The 23,054-nt window shown below is 39.8% G+C and overlaps 1 protein-coding gene and 1 long non-coding RNA gene across 6 annotated transcripts in view; one reads left to right on the forward strand and one right to left on the reverse strand.

Annotated features, from left to right (window-relative positions):
- The window catches only part of CB4H12orf56 (chromosome B4 C12orf56 homolog), a 120,805-nt gene that overhangs the window by 61,302 nt on the left and 36,449 nt on the right, over nt 1-23,054 (forward strand). For all 4 annotated transcript variants that reach the window (XM_086712915.1, XM_086712912.1, XM_086712914.1 and 1 more), the window contains exons 7-12: nt 6,459-6,565; nt 7,411-7,500; nt 14,397-14,520; nt 17,487-17,561; nt 17,858-17,932; nt 20,990-21,168. In XM_086712915.1, coding sequence (XP_086569041.1) covers nt 6,459-6,565; nt 7,411-7,500; nt 14,397-14,520; nt 17,487-17,561; nt 17,858-17,932; nt 20,990-21,168 — 650 coding nt within the window. The remainder of the gene's footprint in view (nt 1-6,458; nt 6,566-7,410; nt 7,501-14,396; nt 14,521-17,486; nt 17,562-17,857; nt 17,933-20,989; nt 21,169-23,054) is intronic.
- LOC147579073 (uncharacterized) overlaps nt 1-23,054 on the reverse strand; it is a 118,981-nt gene that overhangs the window by 56,686 nt on the left and 39,241 nt on the right. For both annotated transcript variants that reach the window (XR_015253519.1, XR_015253518.1), the window contains exon 4: nt 1,626-1,731. This is a non-coding gene — a long non-coding RNA (uncharacterized LOC147579073). The remainder of the gene's footprint in view (nt 1-1,625; nt 1,732-23,054) is intronic.

Raw genomic sequence — 23,054 nt, forward strand, 5'->3', positions numbered from 1 at the left:
GTATTTTAAAATGTTGATGGAAATGTAATGCAATCATGACTCAGTATTTGAAATCTTGTGACGTAATCGATAATGTATATGTGTGTGTCGGAGGAGAGACGGGGAAGGAGAATGGTAGCAAAAAGTACCTTATGTGGGTTGGTTTGGCAACCACATGTATATGTGTGTGTTGGAGGGGGAGCTTCTGGAATGCAAGATGTATGGGTACAGAGAGTGAGATGAGAAAGTAGATTTTAAGAAGTTTTACCTTCAGGTAACCCTACAATATAAGTACAATTAAAACAAGTTACTTGTGAATGTAGGACTTTTTTAAAAAGGTGACTCCTGGGGAGTCAAATCAACCTAGCTCTCACTCAGCAAGTTACAGACTTACTCTGTAAGACTTACTTCAGTTTCATGGGCAGGTATTCAGAAGCCCTGGCCGAGTACTGATATGGTGCTAACGAGGGGGTGAGCCCTGCCTCGGGTGGAGCTCCTCTTGATGGCTATATGTTGTATCCTAATTCTGGCCAGTAGTTTCAGAGTTGCCAACATTTTATTGAGCAGCTGTAAAGTGCACAGCTCCCCAGCCATACAAGACAGTCCTGGTCTTAGATTCGAAGGGCTTCACATGTAGGACAACCAACCATCCAGGTTTGCCCACACTTGGGTGACCAACTGTCACAGCTTCCCTAGGACTGAAGAAGTTCTCAGGATATGGGACTTTGAGTGCAAAAGCTAGGATAGTCCCAAGCAAACTGAAATGATTAATTACCCTAATTAGAGAGTGTATTAGCTGCATAGAATATTATGTCAAATGTCCCCCAACACTGAGACAGGCAACAATGATACTGTGCTACGTAAATGCTTGAACTGGATACACCCTGTTAGGAATATAACATCCGGGTCTTGACTCCAAAACTAAAGAGGATTGTAGAGAATATAGGGACAGGCATCGAAATGACCACACAAGGTGATTATGAACATGGAAATGGAGTTAATGTGAAAAGGCTAAGGAAACTGATATATCACACCCAAGTGTAACTCTCCAGTCCATCCCACACGTGGTATTAGTTTAATCTGTAACTCTGATTTTGTGTCCTTGCACACTCAAAAACTTCTTGTGGCTCTCCCTTCGAAGTACAAACACGTTGGCTTTAGCATTTAAGGCTCTCCACTAAGGACTTCTGTCACAGATTCCAAATTTGGACAGGCATGGCCCATGCAAGGTGGGTTTTCAGGAAGGGCCAACATCTATATAGGGCAGGCAGTGGGCAAACGAACCCAGCTGTAGATGCTCCCAGGGAAGGCACAGAGCACCGGCGGGGAGAGTGACCTCTACACAGAGAGTGTGCAAAAGAGATCAGGGCATTCCAGCACATGCGTAGGTTATACCCAAATGTCTGCAAAAACATTTGACACCAGGAAGATCTGCTTGTTTAGGGTCTGGCAATAGAGTCTTCATGGAATGAAGTAGGGGAGGTGGCAAGGATATAAAGATTGTCCAGTGTAAACCTAGCAGTTGGGAGAGGACTAGCAAAGGACTTCACACTGGGCTCACAGATGTCCACTTAGATAAACCAGACACAATCGGGGGACTGGATTTAAAGCAGATGTCTAGGTAGGAGAACTGAGGTACCACTTACAGGTTAGACTAGCAAGAAGGGTGTTGATGTTGAATATCAGAGCGTTGGCCTCGAGGTTTCTTAAGCATGTCCAATCTTCCAATGTGCCTGATGCAGATGGCCTTGGCTGTGGAGCCAAAGAAAGATACAAAGAAAGAGAATGAGGCTGGGCCTAACCCACTCAACCCCACACTTCCTTGCTTTCATCTCTTTCCTCTAAAAGCTCCAGCCTCGTGGGGTGACTTGAACACCTTGTCCTTCCAGCCCCTCCTCGTTTCCCCTGCTGTTATCTCTAGGCTACTCTTTCTTCCATTTTCTCCTGTTAAAATCCTACCATCCATTCTTCAAGGCTCAGCTCAAATGCCGTTCTTCTGCCTTTCCTGTCATCCTCTATGGGGAACTTTGGAACCCTCCTCTTTCTCATCTGTTTTGGCAGTCCTGTACCATAGAACTTTCTTTGATGTTCTTTAATCTATGCTGTTCAATAAAGTAGCCACTAGCCACAATGAATGTGGCCAGTGACTAGGGAAGTGAAATTTAAAAGAATGTTTATTTATTTTCAAGAAGGGGGGGGGGGGAAATTGTGAGTGGGGGAGGGGCAAAGCGGGCGGGAATCCCAAGCAGGCTCCATATTGTTAGTGCAAAGCCTGACGCAGGGTTTGAACTCACGAACTGTAAGATCATGACCTGAACTGAAATCAAGAGTTGGATACTTAACCGACTGAGCCACCCAGGCGCCCCACCATTTTAATCGATTTAAATTTAAGTAGTGCCATGTGACCAGTGGCTACTGTGTTGGACAATGCAGTTCTATGGTATCTCAGCACCTTCTAACAATTCAACAAATATTTATTACATGACTGCTCTAGGCCAGGAATGGGAATAGGCATTAGAAATGTGAGCATGAGTAAGACACAGTTCCTACCCTCAAGAATTAGCTCAGAAAGTCTCCTTTTTACTATAGTTTTTGGCAAATTTTTAAATTTACCCTTGTATGCTATAAGCTTCTTCAGGACAGGCATGTGTCTTACTCATCATCTTCGTATTCACCCTAAGGTCTAACGTGTGCCATGCGTATACCAGGTCCCATAATCAATTCGTATTGAACTGAAAGTTTATTGTCTTGTGAAAAATTAACCTGATCAGAAATCTAGGAATAAAGCATTCATGTTCTGTTGCTTAACTGAAAATACTGCAGGGGCGCCCGGGTGGCTTAGTCAGTTAAGTGCTCAACTCTTGATCTCGGCTCGGGTCATGATCTCACAGTTGGTGAGTTTGGACCCTGCACTGGGCTCTGTGCTGACAGCGCAGAGCCTGCTTGGGATTCTCTGTCTCCCTCTCTGTCTGTCTCTATCTCTCTCTCAAAAATAAACAGATACACATTTAAAAAAAAAGAAAATACTTCAGCCCTTCTTTAATGTAATGTCCTTAGATGGATTAAAATAGGTCTTCTAATTCAGTTGTCAAAAATGAGAGGCCAAAATGAAGAGAGAGGGAAATAAAAGTTATATGGGCAGTCTCCCTATTTGCGGTCTCCCCACACTTAGTGGGGTACCTCGTTCTCCTCCCCACCATGCTTCCAAGACCTGGTAGCCTTATGTTCTCTCTAATCCACAACCACAATCTTACATTCATTTATACAAAGTTAACATATATAACTAATAAGTCAACATTTTTATCTTCTTTTAGGAGCTTTTTTCTTTAAAGTTATTATGGCTTTAAGCTTAAGCAGTGGTTTTGCAGCTTTGTGCTGGGCTCCCTGGTGAACATAAGGTTGTGTGAAACTTCCTCAGGAACCCACACTGGCGTGGGGAGATTAGAGGCATCTCGAATTTTTGGTTCCTGAGTAAGATGATAAAAAATCATACATATAGGGGCGCCTGGGTGGCGCAGTCGGTTAAGCGTCCGACTTCAGCCAGGTCACGATCTCGCGGTCCGTGAGTTCGAGCCCCGCGTCGGGCTCTGGGCTGATGGCTCAGAGCCTGGAGCCTGTTTCCGATTCTGTGTCTCCCTCTCTCTCTGCCCCTCCCCCGTTCATGCTCTGTCTCTCTCTGTCCCAAAAATAAATAAACGTTGAAAAAAAAAATTAAAAAAAAAATCATACATATAATAGTTTCATATAAATAAAATTTTACAAATATATATAATTTTATATAAATATATTATGTACTATAAATACACACACACACACACACACACACACACACACACACAATGTCCCCTTTTGAAATCAACTGTATGGGGTATAATTTTCTTTAAGGTAATCTTTTTTTGTTTAAACAATTTTCTTACAAGTAAATTTTAAATTATGAGAACATTTTTTCATAGGTCGACTAAATTGTAAGCTTTAGGATTGTGGACACCATGTTTGTTTGTCTGCTTTGCTCAAGATATTATCTCATTACCTAGTACAGTTCCTGCTACATAGCTGATAATCCGTAGTTATGTGTTCAATCAATGAATGAGTGAATGAAAGAATTCTCTGTTCATGTTCCTTCTTAACCCTTTATTTTTTCTCCATGAAGTTTTTTTTTCTCAACATTATTTTTTATTGTGGTAAAATACACATAAACATAGAATTTGCCATCTTAACCATTAAAAGAAAAAAAAATTAATGTTCATTTTTGAGAGAGAGAGAGGGAGAGAGCACAAGCAGGGGAGGGGCAAAGAGAGGAGACACAGAATCTGAAGCAGGCTTTAGACTCAGCTATCAGCAAAGAGCCCGATGCAGGGCTCGAACCCACGAACCGTGAGATCAGGACCTGAGCTGAAGTCAGACGCTTAACGGACTGAGCCACTCAGGTGTCCCTATCTTAGCCATTTTTAAATGTATGGTCCAGTGATTTTAAGTAGGTCCTGTATACTGTTGGAGCCTCTCCAGAACTCTTTTCATCTTGCAAAACTGAAACTATACTCATCAAACAATAACTCCTCATTCCCCCACTTCACGCGGCCTCTGGCAACACCATTCTTCTTTCTACTTCTATGAATTTAACTTCTCTAAATATTTCATGTAAGTGGAACCATCCAGTATTTGTCTTTTTGTGACTGGCTTATTTTACTTATCATGTCTTCTAGGATCATCAATGTTGTAGCATATGTCAGAATTTGCTTGTTTTTAAGGCTGAGTAATATTCCATTTATGTATATAACACATTTTGCTTATCCATTCTCCATTGATGGATACTTGGGTTGCTTCCATGTTTAAGCTATTGTGAACGTTACCATTATGAATATGGGTGTGTAAATACCTCTTTGAGACTCTTTCAGTTCTTTTGGGAGTGTACCCATTAGTGGGATTGCTGAATCATATGGTAATTCTATTTCTTTCTCTTTTAAAAAATGTTTTTATTTATTTTTGAGGGAGAGAGAGACAGAGCACGAGCTGGAGAGGGGCAGAGAGAGAGGTAGACACAGAATCCGAAGCAGGCCCCAGGCTCTGAGCTGTCAGCACAGAGGCCAATGTGGGGCTTGAACTCACAGAGTGTGAGATCACGACCTGAGCCGAAGTCAGATGCTTAACCGACTGAGCCACCCAGAAGCCCCTACAAATACTATCTTATTTCCGTCCCATCAGGTGACATTAATTCCATCTTAGACATAACCTGAGTCATACAGTGTGTATGTAATTTGCCAAATATGACAAAGCTGACCCATGGCAGAGCTGGGATATGAACTGAAAGAACTAGGCACCAGAGCTAGTGTGCAGAGCCACCAACCGTGCTAATTTACCAGGGCAGTGAGTAAACAGCAGCCCTTCTGAGAGGGTCTGCTATGCATCCTGCTCCTTCTCCTCTGGGCCCTCTCTCCACCTGCCATCCTCAGCCTCTTCTCATGCCAGATCACCTATATACAGGCACCCATAATACCTGTCTAAACAAAGAGTCTAATTTGTCACTAGTAAACAAAAGTCCTGGGGAAGAAAACGAACAAGAGAGGGACAGAAAAGAGAAGCAATTACATTATATTTCTAATTAGTACCAACTTGCCTGATTTCATGGGCCAGTGCTTACTTCATGCTCGATTTATCTCAAGAGACGGCATAGCAGCACAAAAAATTTGGTTCCTGCACTCTTAAGTCTGTGTTTATTTTGGCAGAGATGGAAATATGCTGTATTAACAGAATTATTAGTATCATTCTCCACCATCTTCATTAGGCTACACCAATGTTGTGAGTTTGCTTTTAGGTTAGTAAATATATATATTTATTTATTTTACATTTATTTATTTTTGAGAGACAGAGAGAGACAGAGCACAAGCAGGGGAAGGGCAGAGAGCAAGGGAGACACAGAATCCAAAGCAGGCTCCAGGCTCTGAGCTGTCAGCATAGAGCCTGATGCGGGGCTCAAACCTATGAACCGTGAGATCATGATCTGAGCCGAAGTCGGACGCTTAACCGACTGAGCCACCCAGGCGCCCCAGGTTAGCAAACATTTTTAAAAGTGTTTTTCTAGCCCTTATTTCATTGTATCCTCACAAAGGCCAAATTACTTTGGAAAGACAGGAATTAGAGTAGCCTCCATTTAATATATTATTCCCAGGTAAGTAAATGACTTGCCTGAGATTAAACACCTACTTCTAGAGGGCCTTCAATATTAACGGGAGAGCCAAGCCTATTAAGCATCTCTCAGCATCACCCCTAGGCTTTAGCTCTGGCTCTGTTCACCAGAACAGTGGTCTGTTTCCCGGTGGTAAGTAAAAGTGTTTTCAGTTCGGATTATGCTAATATTAATGAGAGATATTTTAATTCACTTCGTCCCCAGAGAATAATTTCTTCATATTTTTATTATGTAAAGATAGAGTTTTACCATCTGATAACTTATTTACCATCTTCTTTCCTGCTTGCTTTCACAGACCAGTGACCTTTTCTATTTCCTAGTGAACAAACTTCATGAGTACTTGCCAGAGTCTAGGGATAAGAGCACACTTCAAAATAGAAGCCAAAGGGCTGATGAGCTGGTGTAAGTATTAACTGGATAATCATAGATTCTTTTCCCCCTAGGGTGTTAAAGATGAATGGAAGGCACTGTACAAAATACGTACCATATTAATGATAAATGGTGCTGCAAGTTTTGCTTCACATAAATTTTTTAAAATAGCATTCATTTTGTTCTACTTTTTTTTAAGTTTATTTATTTATTTTGGGAGAGAGAGAGCACAAGTAGGGGAGGGGCAGAGAGAGAGGGAGAGGGAGATTCCCAGGCAGGCTCCTCACTCTCAGTGTGGAGCCTGACTCAGGGTTCGAACCCATGAACCATGAGATCATGACCTGAGCCAAAATCAAAAGTCGGATGATTAACCAACTGAGCCACCGAGGCAGGTGCTCCCATTATGTTCTACTTTTTAAAGAAAGGCTATACAAGAAACTAGAATATCGGTTGTCCCAAAGGAAAAAAAAAATGGGTGTCTGGAGGAAAGACACCTTTCACTGTCTTCCCTTTTTTACCTTTGAAATTTTGAGCCAAATATTACCTACCTGAAAAAGTTAAAATTATTAAAAATAATTTTAAAGTAGTGTGTGATTATCAGAAAAAAATTTTAAGGATAAAAAAACAATATGAAAATAACTTAATCCTGACATTCAGCTATTGATTCATTCAACAAATATTTCTGAGTGTTTACTATATAGCAATCACAGAGTGGTCAACCAACGTTGACAATCTGATATACAGAATTTCCTTCTCGTACTTTTTTTCTATATAAATTACCTGAGAGCAATTCTATCAAGGATTACTGATTTTGTGAAATTCTGGACTTGTAATGCAATCATGCCATTCCCATGCTTTTTTTCCTCTTTGTTTTCTAGGGCATGCATTGAAATTATGCAGACTCTGGGACTGATGTTCAGAGAAACAGAAACTGAGTCATCACGCCTAAAGACATTGGCAGCTAAGAAGTAAGGTTTTTTAGAAGAAGACATTGGGACCTTGTAGTTGCAACCCATTAAGTACTCTATTGAGTGTCTTCCAAAACTGATAGCTCTTTTACTCTTCTAGTCAATCCCCTTGTAAGTATATGAAACTCTTTTGTCTTTCCACTTCCTTCTGTGATGAACAGATCAACTGGCACATAGTGAGCACTCTCTGTCTCTCTGGATTATTAAGGGCACAAAGATTTTTTTTGGCATAATTTTATATTTTGTCATTGTCTGCTGAACTTGAAAGAGACCAAATGCCCCATCATACATTTAAAGCCAGGGCTTCTCTACTAGAATTTTATAGAGTGCCCTTATACCCACACAACAGAAAGACTATACTGCAAATGCAGGAGTTATAGTAGCTTCGTCTAATATATAATTGTGTGACTTTGAAGTGAATGATGTTGGGGGTTTATTAACATAGGGTAAGCTGCTATAATAAAGATATGCTAAAATATGTGGTCCGCAGAAGATAGAAATTTACATCTTTTCACATACTAGTCCAGAGTACATAGTCATGCTTTCCTCTACGAGATCAGCCAGAGACCTAGGTTCCTTCCCTTTTGTTGCTCGGACATCTTTTTTTTTTTTTTTTTTAATGTTTATTATTTTTGAGAGAGAGAGAGAGTGAGACAGAGAGTAAGAAGAGGAGGGGAAGAGAGAGAGGAGACACAGAATCTGAAGCAAGCTCCAAGCTCTGAGCTGTCAGCACAGAGGCTGATGTGGGCTTGAACTCACGAGCTGTGAGATCACGATCTGAGCTGAAGTCAGACGCTCAACCGACTAAGCCACCCAGGTGCCCTGCTCTGACTTTTTTTATTACACTGTGTTTGTCTTCATGATTGAAGCTGGCTGACCTCTGAGACTTCATTAAATCCTATGGAATGGAGGAAGAGAAGTAGAAGGCAAGCAAATTTCCTTTTTAAAAAGAAAAATGCTTATGGTGTAAGTTTATCTATTTATTTTGAGAGAGCGCATGCACGGTGGAGAGGGGCAAACAGTGGGGGAGAGAATCCCAAGCAGGCTCCATGCTGTCAGTGCAGAGCCCAATGCAGGGCTTGATCCCATGAACGGTTAGATCATGACCTGAGCCGAAATCAAGAGTTGGAGGCTTAACTGACTGAGCCACCCAGGAGCCCTGCACATTTCCTTTTTAAACAAGGCATATATGATTTTTCTGCTCACATTCTGCAGATGAGAACTTTAGGCATAGGCCCATATATAGCTGCAAGAGAGCTTGGATGTGTCTGTAGTTACATGGCTATGTACCTAGCTAAACTTTGGATGGCGATAGGGATACCCATTATTAAAAGAAAGAATGAAAAAATATAAAACAGGGGGACAATAGCATTCTTTGCCCCAGAAAGTACGTGTTTGCATATTTTGCATATTATCTGCTTGACCTTTTTATATGATTTATAGATTATGAATTACATGCTAGGCCAATGTTCTGACTAAAATCTTAATTTTTTTCCACCCTCATCAACTGTTTACCTAAATTTTCTCTAGCAGAAAGTAGAAGAAAAATGAGAGCATGGGCCCTAAAACATTTGAACCAGGGAAAAGAATAAGAACTCCTAGTAATTTTGTTCTGGCTATTTATTAGAGAACTTTATAAATTAATTTTAATGATTATATTCATTAATATTTCTTTAAAAAAAATTTTTTTGGGGCGCCTGGGTGGCGCAGTCGGTTAAGCGTCCGACTTCAGCCAGGTCACGATCTCGCGGTCCGTGAGTTCGAGCCCCGCGTCAGGCTCTGGGCTGATGGCTCAGAGCCTGGAGCCTGTTTCCGATTCTGTGTCTCCCTCTCTCTCTGCCCGTCCCCCTTTCATGCTCTGTCTCTCTCTGTCCCAAATAAATAAATAAACATTGAAAAAAAAATTAAAAAAAAATTTTTTTTTAACATTTATTTATTTTTGAGACAGAGAGAGACAGAGCATGAATGGGGGAGGGTCAGAGAGAGAGGGAGACACAGAATCTGAAACAGGCTCCAGGCTCTGAGCAGTCAGCACAGAGCCTGACGCGGGGCTCGAACCCATGGACCACAAGATCACAACCTGAGCTGAAGTCGGACGCTTAACTGACTGAGCCACCCAGGCGCCCCTATTCATTAACATTTCTTAAGCAACTTGCTATGTGCCAAGGACTATGGGCATACTATACTGTATACCAGGTTGGTCAAACATTTCTGTAGAGGGCCATAGAGTAATCATTTTTGGCTTTTCAGGCCATATAGTCTCTGTTGTAAATACTCAACTTAGCCACTGTAGCAGAAAAACAGTCACAGACAATATATAAATGAATGGGCACAGCTCTGTTCCAATAAAGGAAATTTATAGAATTTCTATTTATAGAAATAGGCTCTGGGTTATTTGGCCTAGAGGCCGTAGTTTGTTGACCCTGCTTTACAGTGAACAAGTAAGACACACTCTATTATTTTTTCTATTTTTTTTTTAAGTAATCTCTACATCCAACATGGGGCTCGAACTTTCAACCCCAAGATCAAGAGTCCGATGCTTTACTGATTGAGTCAGTCAGGTGCCCCCTATGTATACTTTTTTTTTTTTTAAGTTTATTTATTCATTTTGACAGAGAGAGGGAGTACAAGTAGGGAAGGGGCAGAGAGAGAGGGAGAGAGAAAGAATCCCAGCAGGCTCTGCACTATAAGCACAGAGCCCAATGTGGGGCTTAAACTCATGAACTCTGAGATCATGACCTGAACCAAAGTTGGCCACTTAACTGACTGAGCCACCCAAGCGTCTCTATACTTCTTTATGTAGTTGATAGAACTGCCATTTCCCCAATCTCCAGGACAGAGATCCAAGATTATTTCTTACATTTCTGTCTTTTGTCACACTGAATTATTGCAGAATCATGTTACCCTTTTTATACACTTTTTGGTCCTTACCTTTCTCTGTCCAAGTTGAAAAACCATCACTCTTACTAACCTCTGCTGCAAAGTGTTGTTTTAATTGTTCTTTCTTAATTTGGTTTGGACACATCAGCCTTACTACAGCAAGTCTCTTTCCTGATACGACTAATTATTTTCATGTACATTGGTGCACATATATTGCTATAATACAGTCTGGTTGTAATACTAACTTTTAGATATGCATAGGGTCCAGTCGTGTTACCCATAGCATTAATTAGCACAGTAAATGTTTAATATAACTGCATTAGTTTTCTATTACCCTGTAACAAATTACTGCAAACTCAGTGACTTAAAACTCTATAAATTACTTATCCTACAGTTTCTGTGGATCAGGAAATCTGGGCAGAGCTCAGTTGGATCATGTGCTCTGGTTTTCACAAGGCAGTGGTCAAGGCGTTGGCTGGGGCTGCTGTCTCATCTGAGGCTTGGGGTTATCTCCCAAACTCATTTGGGTTTCTGTTGGCTGAATTAATTTCTTTATAGCTGTAAACTCATGATGGTTTGCTTCTTGGCAGGAGACTATCTCTGAGCTCAGGGAAGGCCTAAGCACTCTTTAAAGGGCTCAGCTCGATAATCAGGCTCACCCAGGATAATCTCCCTTTCATTAACTCAAAAGTCAACAAATTAGGAACCTTAATTATGTATGCAAAATCCCTTCACCTTTCTCATCTAACATAACATAATCACAGGAGTAATAGCTTAATATATTCACAGGTCCTGCCCACACTTAAGGGAAAAGGATTATTTAGGGTATATATAAAAGGGGGTAAGATATCTTGGAAGCCATATTAGAATTCTGCCTACCACAATAACATAGACTGCCTTATGAGACCATGAGTTTGCCTTTCAAAGTCTGTATAAAAATATATTACAATGCATTCAAAATTCTTACACTGGAAATAATAACAATCTAAACAATAAAAGTATCACAACTGTTGGCACCATTTTTTAAGACTGTAATGTCAATCCCGTAAGTTGTCTTTATTTTGGGGATGAAACTACCATATAGATTAAAATTTTTTCTATTATTGACCTAGTGGATTTTAAATAGTGTTGGCAGAAGGAGTAGATTCCAAATTAAACTCCATTTGAACAAATAAAAAAGCATTTAATCATTTCCGCATTTTCCTCTTAATTTGTTCCTTAAGTAGAGATTTTATTAGTTCAACTCAGTTCTGTGTATTTCTTCTCAAAATGTGCCATAATCCTTTCATATTTTAATACTGTCATGGTTGAATTCATATATTATCACAGCAAGTGACCCAGAATTTGAGTTTCTTCCCTTAGCCCTGGATATATGATACTTTTAAAAGAAGATACTGCTGAAAATAAAGGACTTTAATTAAATGTAATAGAAAATGGAATGCCATTTCAAACTTAATATCAAGAAAAGCTTCTAAATGGAATGTTTTGTTGATTTTGGAAGGATCTTCTAAAAGTAAGATGGGCTATTTTAAAACAGCCTGAATAAAACATTAGCAAATATCCTGTAGGACATATCCTACTTTTTTGAGAAGTGTGCTGACAAGATTCTTCTTTTGTAGATATGAGAACTGACTTGCTCTTTGAGTTGGAGAAAGGAAGCAAATCCTATTTTATTAAAATTTTGGTTAATCATGAACTTGTAATCATGGTAATGATTTAAGTGAAGCCTCAGGGCGCCTGGGTGGCTCAGTTGGTTAAGATCAGACTTCTGCTCAGGTCGTCATCTCACAGTTTGTGAGTTTGAGCCCAGCCTGCTTTGGATTCTGTGTCTCCCTCTCTCTCTGCCCCTCTCCTACTCATGCTCCGTCTTTCAAAAATGAATAAATGCTAATTTTTTTTTTTTAAATTTAAGATAAAAAAAAGATTATGAAGCCTCAAATATTACCAAGCAGGGATTTTTTTAGTCTCCTTTATTCCATTACAAAGAGAATGCTTATGGTTATAGAGGATTTTTATATAGTCCTAGCTGTAAATTCTTTTACTATTCCCGTCTGTCAAAGCTACTCTGGCACTGTCTTCAGTTAGGCAAGTGATTTTCCTAATAGCCTGCCTTCAGCTCCTTTTTAACCATATATGGATTGCATGACACACATGAAGATGGTGTTACCAAACCTATCTCCTCAGAATCCTTGCTTTGGATTGTGATTTTTTTTTTTTGCCCTTTTATTCTCAAATAATAGTGTGTATTATTCAAATGTGTAGTAACAATTTAAGTGAGTTATTAGTGTAGATTAATGGATAGTACACCACTTTGGAAAGCAAAAGACTTAAAGTTTAATACTAGTTTTATTAACTAACAGTCTTCAGTGGAATAGTAAGCCTTTGAAATGCTTTGTTAAAAAAATAATTCTATCCTCATGCACTGTTTTCGGGAATATAAACTGGTGTAGCTACTCTGGAAAACAGTATGGAGGTTCCTCAAAAACCTAAAAATATAAGTACCATATGATCCAGTAATTCTACTTTTTGGTATTTATCAAAAGAAAATGAAAACAATAATCTGAAAAGATATATGCACTATAATTACTGCAGCATTATTTACAATACCAAGATATGGAACCAACCTAAAGATCCATCAGTAGGTGCATGAATAAAGAAGAGGTTATATATATACATATATATTATACTGGAATACTACTCAGCCATAAAAAGAATGAAATCTTGCCATTTGTAACAATATGGATGGACTTAGAGGGCATTATCCTAAGTAAAATAAGTCAGACAAAGACAAATACCATATGATTTCACTTACATGTGGAAACTTTAAAACAAAACAAATGAACAAACACAAATAACAACAAAAAGAGAAACTGAGTTGTAAATACAGAGAAGAAACTAGTGGTTGTGGGATGGAAGGGGGGGGGATGGGTAAAATAGGTTAAAGGGATTAAGAGGTACAAATTTCTGGCTATAAAATAAATACGTCATGGGGATGAAAAGTATGGCATAGGAATATAGTTAATCATATTATAGTAACTTTGTATGGTGACAGATGGTAACTATACTTATCGTGGTGAGCATTTGATGATGCATATAATTGCTGAATCATTATGTTGTACACCTGAAGCTAATATGTTAACTGTATTTCAACCCAAAAATTTTATAAAGGGTTCTAGAGTCAAAAAAATCTGTGTTCAAACACGGATTTTAAGAAGTGTTTCATATGGTGGTTTCTTTGTCTCAGAGATATACAATGCATGTGAGCATATTAAAGCCTCTGAGAAGTCCAGTAGTAAAGATATGCAATGAATTTGGTTTAACCAAGTATTTACTATGCCTCTTTCAAACAAATAATCTATTTTTTTTTACTATAATATTTCCTGGAATTAATAGGCCATAAAAAGTCCTTTGGCGGGGGGGGGAGGAGGGAGGGGGAAGCCCTTTGGGAAATACTGATTCAACTGAACTCACCCAAATTTCCCTTAAGTCCAGACTTACTAAGCTTCCTAAGCTTTGGGAACTTCTAGACCTATACTTGCTTTGAGCCAAAAGACAATGAAATTATATTTTGAATTAAATTTTTTATCACTACTTAATTGTCTGCATGTCCAAGGCTCCAAAAGTTCAGTCCGAGAATGGTCTGCAATGTTTTATACTTTTTTAAAAAAATGATATGCATGTGTCACATACACATGTGTTTTTTTTTTTTTTAAAGTTAATTTATTTTGAGAGAGAGAGAGCACAAAAATGGGGAAGGGGCAGAGAGAGAGAGAGAGAGAGAGAGAGAGAGAGAGAATCCTTAGCAGGCTCTACACCACCAGCGCAGAGTCTGATGTGGGGCTCGAACCCACAAACCATGAGATAATGACCAGAGCCGAAGTCAAACACTTAACTAAGTCACCCAGGTGCCTTAATGCTTTATACTTTTAAATGTAAGTATATTCAGTGTCTGCAAACTTGGCTTTACTATTTTTCTTTTCAAACTTTATTTATTAATTGCCTTTTATTTTTTTTAGGGGAGCATTATTTAATCTTTTGGTAATATTAATTAGTGAACCTCAGATTCCAAAATCTTGTCCAGTGTTTGATATCCAGTTGGTGGCTGATTCAACTTTAGTTGAGATGTCTTTTGATGCTGAGGTAAGATGATAAGATAAGAATTTTGGGGTAGACTAAATATAATATATAGGGGTGCTCTGGATTTCTGTCTTCTAATGTAGACCATGACATGGTAGAGGATATAAATATAATTCAGAGTAAGTATTTTACCATTAACCTCAAAACTTAGATAGCTAGTCTATCAATATTAATACATCCATTTTAGATGTTTTAAGTATGTATACTAAGGAAAATAATTAGTATTCAGCATGTATTAGATAAATCTGCTTATTTGTCTCTATACAAAATATTTATGTATATGTTAATTCCATAGTAGGGTCTAATGGTAAAAAAGCACTCTCGTTAAGAGATTTTAGGGTTAACTCTCTTGCTTTAGTTTATCATCTTCTTGCTTTAGTTTATCATCTCCTTAGCTATCTAAGTAGTACAAACTCAGTGAGAATTACTTGTTTTTCTAAAGTTTTACTAAAACATTAGAAATACCAAACTACCTAGAAAGCACATATCCTGAGAGAATAAATCAGCTTATTACTAGTTTATTTCAAGCAGAACAACACATAATTTTTTTTAAAGGATGGGACATAGGGGTGCCTGGGTGACTCAGTCAGTTGAGTGTCTGACTCTTGATTTCAGCTCTGGTCATGATCTCATGGTTTGTGGGATTGAGCCCCACGTCAGGCTCTGTACTGACAGTGTGGTTCCTGTTTGGGATTCTCTCTCTCTCTCTCTCTCTCTCTCTCTCAGTGCCTCCCTCACTCATGTTCTCTCTCCCACTCTCTCAAATAAACTTAAAAAAAAAGGATGGGACATGATTTGATAGTTCTTAAACATATAGTTTTGTTTTAGAAAACTCTTACATATATTCATTCACTCAATAAATATTTGTTGAAAATCTGTTATGAGCTAAATAAATAGTGTGCTAGCCTGTGGGGGTACAAACAAGAAGCAAAACAGATACAACATGTGCCCTTATTGGTTTATAGTCTGGTTAGAGAGACAAATGTTAATTAAATATAACATGAATATAATATTCATATGTCTGAATATTATAAGTCTATAATGGAGTGTCTATAATACCATCTTTAACAGTGGAGTGAGTGGATCAGGGATTAAAGAGTGGGATAGAAGCAAGACTCAGGCAGGGCTAAGAAGTTAGTGCAGGAGTCCAGGTGAGGAACGATAATAGGACAGAGGGAAGCTATCCTTGACTCCTGAAATGAGACCAGGCTTCTTTTTAGAGCTCTCCTAACTTCCTATTCTCTTCTTTCACAGCCCTTGTCTCAGTTAGCAACTACGCGTTTATTTATTTATTTGATTGTTAGATTATTGTTTGTTCTCCACTACCTTCCATGAGGTATTACCCATGTCCCTGTTGCTACCCATTGTATCCCCAACACTTAGTATAGGGTCTGATGCATATTTGTTGAATAAATTAATGAAGAAAAGGGATGGTAGTTGTAAAGAGGATAGATTCCAGTAATTTTTAGGAAATTGCACTCATAGGTTGACGTGAAAATAAACTGTGAGGATTAGATGAATTTTAGATTCTGGCCAGGGTGTCAAATAAGAATTACAGCAAGAAGAGTAGGTTCAAAGGGGAAATAATGAAGGGCACCTGGGTGGTTCAGTCAGTTACCTGTCTGTCTTTGGCTCAGGTCATGAGCCTGAGGTTTGTGGTTTGAGCCCCGTGTTGGGCTCTGTGCTGACAGCTCAGAGCCTGGAGCCTGCTTTGGATTCTGTGTGTCCCTCTCTCTCTGCCCCTCCCTGGTCGTGCTCTGTCTCTCTTTTTCTTAAAAATAAACGTTTTTAAAAAAATTTTTAAAGGGGGGAGAAATAATGAGCTTGGTTTGGGATTAGTTGACTGGATTGCCATTGGCATTTTTTTATATTAAATATAATTTGTCAAATTGATTTCCATACAACACCCAGTGCTCATCCCAACAGGTGCCCTCCTCAATGCCCATCACCCACTTTCCCCTCTCCCCCACCCTGGCATTTCCATATAAAAATATCTAGTGGGAAGAATAGATAGGTCTGAGTTTCCTGATTTTGAACTTGGTGATCTTTTGCACGCAGGCTATTCGTGAAGATCATGTAAATTTTGGTTCCAAGGTCTAACAGTGTGAAATTTCAAACTGGAGCTCGTTCTTGCAAAGAATACTGTCAGGGAAAATGTGTTGGCCTATAGCATGCCCACACAGTTCTCATGCACCAAGTGCTAAAAGACAGCCTCACTAACTGGAGTTCTTGAGAGCAAAAACAAAAGTCTCTAAGCCCTATATATACCCATTTTACAGAGGGAGTTGTAGTTCACGTTGCGCATAAGGCTAAATTTTCCAGAGAATCTCCCACCTTAATTCTAGGGGGCATATTTTCAATACTCGAAGGGATGTAGGGTTGTTGATCTGAATGATTTTGCAAATCAAGTGTGCAGTTTTTTGGGTGTTAGTATTCTGTGGGCCATTGTATCTTCTTTCCCTGACCCACTTTCTTAGAAATTCTCTAATGTGTAGTCTTTTTTGACAATAAATTATATTAAAAAAAAAAACAACTTTAAAAAATATATACTTTTTAATTTTAGGAAGACAGTGAGAGAAAAAGAGAATGAGCATGAGTAAGGGAGAGGGGTGGGGTGGGGAGGAAGAGAGAGAGAGAGAGAGAGAGAGAGAGAGAGAGAGAGAGAGAGAATATATCTTAAGCAGGCTCCATGCTCAGTGCAGAACCACAATTCTGGGATCATGACCTGAGCCAAAACCAAGACTTGGCTCAATCAAGGTTGAGCCACCCAGGCACTCCAAGTAGTCTTTTTATGAGAGCGTTTTTTTTTTTGAGAATGACTGAACCAAGCATAATAGGAAAAATGACCACACTAATTATATTTTCTGTTAATCAAAAATTCTTTTATAAGTATATAAAGGTAACCAGGAGAAATTACCATTTTCTGGCTCTGCCAGTGAAATTGCATTGACTATTATTTAAAATTCTAGTTACAGAACCTTATCAAGGAATATACAGATACAGCTACGGCACTTTTATATGAGATATTTCTTGTCTTTCAGCAGGTACGATATATATTATTATACATATTATATTGTATGATTGTTATATATATCATATGACTATTATATTTCTGTGATTATATATCAAATGATTAACAATATATCTTTAATATGCTTGTATTAGAGATGGTCTCCAAAATTGTCTGACTTAAATGATACTACTTTTGCTCTTAAGTATTCATCAGCTTATTTTCCTAAATACTGATTTCATCAATCAAGATAAAATGTATTTGAGAATGAATATCATGTACAACTCAAACTTCATGAATATAACTTGTTTATTTCTGTGAGTCTTTTAGGGAAATCTTGGATTGGGACCAGAAGAGTTTGCTATTAGCTGGATGATGTCCTTCCTACAAAGTCGTCCTCCCTTCGTAAGTACCGAGAAGCAAAAACGAAAGCACCACTCACAGTTAATTATACCGGTGCTCCAGTGCTTAATTAATAAAACACAAATTTTCTCTATAAGTAGTCACAATTATGAAATAGAAGCAAAATGTAAATCTGATGATTTTATTATTTAATTAAGGTAAAGCGTTTTTTAATATTTGGGGCCTGAGTGCTTACAGGACTGAAATTATATCTTGTATTTTTAAGTTTTTAAAATATTTATTTATTTTGAGAGAAAGCGTACACGTGCAGGCATGAGCAGGGGAGGGGCAGAGCGAGAGGGAGACAGAAAATCCCAAGCAGGGGCTCAATCCCACCACCGTGAGATCATGACCTGAGCCAAGATCAAGAGTTGGACGCCTAACCAACTGAACCACCTAGTTGCCCCTAAGATGGTATCTTAAATATGATCTTTATTTCATGAAAAACCTAAAATATATCCTGTAGAAAACAGAACACATTAAGATATTGGCTATATATGTAAGTGAAAAAACGAACATTTGTCTTAAACAGCAAGTATGAGTTGGCGAGTATGAATTAACACTTGGAATCACTGGGGCACTCTGTCCTGTCAGCCACCATCCTTGTCCCTAGTACCACTGACTCTCTCCTTGGTAGTACAATCACATCTACATAGTCTGTCCTACCTTCCCACCAGACTGGTTGGAGGGATCTATTTTAAAAAATCTGATTATGTCATGTTTTGCTTTAAATTTCTCATAATACAAATCAGAACCACACTGAGATACCACCTCACGTCAGTCGGAGTGGCTAAGATGAACAAATCAGGAGACTATAGATGCTGGAGAGGATGTGGAGAAACGGGAACCCTCTTGCACTGTTGGTGGGAATGCACACTGGTGCAGCTGCTCTGGAAAACAGTGTGGAGGTTCCTCAAAAAATTAAAAATAGATCTACCCTATGACCCAGCAATAGCACTGCTAGGAATTTACCCAAGGGATACAGGAGTACTGATGCATAGGGACACTTGTACCCCAATGTTTATAGCAGCACTTTCAACAATAGCCAAATTATGGAAAGAGCCTAAATGTCCATCAACTGATGAATGGATAAAGAAGATGTGGTTTATATATACAATGGAATACTACTTGGCAATGAGGAAGAATGAAATCATGACATTTGCTGCAACGTGGATGGAACTGGAAGGTATTATGCTGAGTGAAATAAGTCAATTAGAGAAGGACAGATATCATATGTTTTCACTCATATGTGGATCTTCAGAAACTTAGCAGAATCCCATGGGTGAAGGGAAGGGGAAAAATTGTTATAAACAGAGGGAAACAGAGAGGGAGTGAGGCAGGCAAACCACAAGAGACTCTAAAATACGGAGAACAAACTGAGGGTGGGTGAGAGGGAAAATGGGTGATGGGCACTGAGAAGGGCACTTGTTGGGATGAGCACTAGGTGTTGTAGGTAAGCCAATCTGGCAATAAATTATGTTTAAAAAATAAAAATCATAGAAGTAGATTAAAACAAAAAAAAATAAATCTCTCATAGTAAAGAGATGGCATGGGGCCCCTGGGGGGCTCAGTCAGTTAAGCCTCTGAATCTTAATTTCAGGTCAGGTCATGATTTCACGGTTGTGACATGGAGCCCTGTGTCAGGCTCTGCGCTGACAGTGCAGAGCCTGCTTGGGGTTCTCTGTCTCCCTCTCTCTCTGCCCCTCCCCTATTTGTTCTCTCTCTCTCTCTCAAAATAAATTAAAAAAATAAAGTTAGAAGAGCCTGGCTGTCTCAGTCAGCCAAGCGTCCCACTTTGGCTTGGCTCAAGGTTCATGGATTTGAGCCCATGATGAGCAGCATCAATAGAAAAGGCAATACCTTTATTGCTACTAATTTAATGGGCATGCAAAGGGACCTGCTCATTAGAGCTTGAAAGGACACTAGTGTTCCTTTCTGTTCTTATAGTAGCTTAACTAACTGAGCCACCCAAGTGCCCCTTTGGGGGTGTGTGTGTTTAAGTAATGTCTACACCCAACATGGGGCTTGAACTCATGATCCCGAGATCAAGAGTCACATGCTCTACCAACTGAGCCAGCCAGGCCTCCTTGGTTCGGTTGTAAATGACTTTTGTGTGTGTGTGTGAGAAGCAGGAATTCAAGAAGTTCACATTATTGCTACTATTTCCATTTTCATTGCTCCGTCAGAAATGATCCCAGACATAGTCTCAATGAAAACCCCAGCTAGGGGCGCCTGGGTGGCTCAGTCAGTTAAGCGTCTGACTTGGGCTCAGGTCGTGATCTTGTGGTCTGTGAGTTCGAGCCCCACGTCGGGCTCTGTGCTGACAGCTCAGAACCTGGAGCCTGCTTCTGATTCTGTGTCTCCCTCTCTCTCTGACCCTCCCCCCATTCATGTTCTGTCTCTCTCTGTCTCAAAAGTAAACGTTAAAAAAAAAAAAAAGAAAGAAAACCCCAGCTAACAGTGACATCAACATCACTTGTTTGTGTCAAGCCTGGTTTTCCTGGGTTTCTCACTTGGTGTTTGTCAACGTGTTGTCTGTGGAACAAAGCCATGGGAATTGTTTATGGTAAATACCTTGAGGTGGGCCTTAGGATTCCACATGTCTAGTGAGCTGCCTAGGTGATTTTTATGCATACTAAATTTTGAGAACTACAGCCTTGGAGGAACCCTCTTTGAAAGTTACAGGAAGTTCATTTCTGTGGGCCATTTGTTCTTCACAACAGAAGAGAAGAGAGACTATCTTCTCTCCTGGAGGAAGCCACAGGCCTTTCCAAGCTCCTCTTCTGTCCCCATTCCTGCTTCCAATGTTCTCCTTTTAGATTAGAACCAAATTTCCTTGATGGTCAGCATTTATTCTGATCCTGCTTGAGGGGGGCGATCGGTAAACCCAACTGGTCTACGGCCTGGCGTTCTCTGAGTACCATTTCAGTGAGAAACAGTGCAGTATTGGTGTAAGGGCGGTGAGGACTTCAGCCTACTTGTATAGGTGAGGCCCCAGCTGAAACAGGTGCCTTATGGGTGGCATGCAGTCTACATTGTCACTGTTTTTTTCTTGTTTAGATCACCTTCCTGGCCAGTATTGTGAAACAGGTGGTAAAGGGGCTTGGAGCTTCATTTCAGCCGCTAAGTCCCAGCCAAGCCGTTCTGCTGTATCAGCAGTTTTACATCCTCAAGAGCTGCCTGCAGTACAGCCAGACTTTAGCTGAGTATATTAGGAATGACTACAGAGAAGAATTCAGGTAAGGAAAATCTGAATCTCATCTTCTTTCTGCAACATGGCCCGATATTTAGAAGATGTAAGTGATGAGGGCAATTCTATTTTTGTTTTTAGTAATATTTCACTTTGATCCGTGGTAAAGTAGGATTTGGAGGAGCTCTTAAACCACTGCCAGTGGAAGTGTATTCCCAGGCTAGCAGAGACTAAGGAAACCTCAAAGTCTCTTTGAAGAGCCGAGTCTCCCTCATTGTCTTTGTTGCAGCCAGTGAGCGCCTCGACGGAAGTAGTAATGATTTTAACATGCTGTGAGTAATTAAGAGTAACAAACCCTACTGAAGGGGATGATAAATTAGGGAGTGTGAATTTAACGGTGCATTGGGAAAAAAGCAATTGATAAAGGAGAAACAATTAATGAGTGTGGTTATTATTGTCTGTTTCCTTTACCCCTCTCTTGCTCAGTAACAAAACAGTAAGGGAGAGGAATAAAAGCGCTGGTTTCATCAGCCAGCTTGTTCTGCGCCTCAGGGGTTCCTACTTCTATTTATAGGCTGGCAGCCGCTCAGCTCTGCATTAGCACCTATCAAGGAAAAAACCCAGCTTGTGTCTGACTTAAGATGAAAAGGGTGCAGCAGGCACAGCTTTGCTACCAGTTTGGTTGCAGACATGAAAGGATGTGGAGGCATACATTATGTTAGATTGGCTTTTTAAAAATTTTCAGCCCAATTTGTGGACCCTGGTTTTCCTCCATGTGGTTTTACACCATAGGTCCCACTATGGCTTCTATAAAACGGTTTTCTTTGGCCTGTCTGAATTGGTCCACAAAGCTTAATTTTTTTCTGTTTTTTGTTTTTTTTAACGCTTACTTATTTTTGAGAGACAGACAGAACACAAGTGGGGGAGGGGCAGAGAGAGAGAGGGAGAGAGAATCCGAAGCAGGCTCCATGCTCTGGGCTGCCAGCGCAGGGCCTGGTGCCCGGCTCCAACTCACAAACCATGAGATCATGAGCTGAGCGAAGTCAGAAGCTTAACCTGCTGAGCCACACAGGTGCCCCCTCAGTTATTTTTTAAGGTATAGCATGAAATTCACCATTTTGAAGTGTGCAGTTCAGTGGCTTTCAATACATTTCACAATGTTGTGCAACCATTACCACTATCTACTTGCAGAATATTTTCATCACCTCCAAAGAAACTTGGTACCCTTTAAGCAGTCACAACCCATGCTCCCCTCCCCCCACCCCTGGTGACCACTAATCTGCTTTCTCTCTTTGTGGATTTGTCTATCCTGGACATTCCATATCAACAGAATCATACAATATATGGCCTTTTGTGTCTGGCTTCTTTCACTTAGCATAATGTTTTCGAGGTGCATGCATGTTGTAGCATGTATCACACAACCCAATTTTAAATGATTAGTTACGCACATTTAAAAATCTGCCAAAATGGTGTCACATTCCTGCATGACAAGAGTTGGCCGGAGCTCAGCAGCAGCTGCCCTCTGGCATACTTTGTTAGTGTGCTACTTGCCTCCTCTCTACTCTTAGCTGACCCTCTTCCTAATCGGTTACCTGTGGGCATTTAGGTTTGTGATCCTTGTTGTAAAGTAGTGATTTTCAATTTGCATGCATTAGAATCACCAGAGTAACTGAAAAAGTACTGACACTCAGGTGTCACATGCAGACCTTCTGTTCATTTTGTCTGCAGTGGATCCTGGGTTTTGACATTGAAAAACAACAACAACAACAACAACAACAACAAAGACTCCCCCAGATGAGTCTAATGTGCACCCAGGGTTCAGAACCTATCTTTTAAGCCATCAGGGGAGGGCTAATGGTTTTCTCCTTCTCTTTCTTCCCTTGGCTTTTCCCAAACTTTCACAGAGGCCATGGGGATGAATCCTACTCTTCCCTC

This window comes from Puma concolor, chromosome B4, assembly GCF_028749965.1.
Source record: "Puma concolor isolate L17-30 chromosome B4, mPumCon1.1.hap2, whole genome shotgun sequence".
NCBI classification, from domain to species: Eukaryota; Metazoa; Chordata; class Mammalia; order Carnivora; family Felidae; genus Puma; species Puma concolor.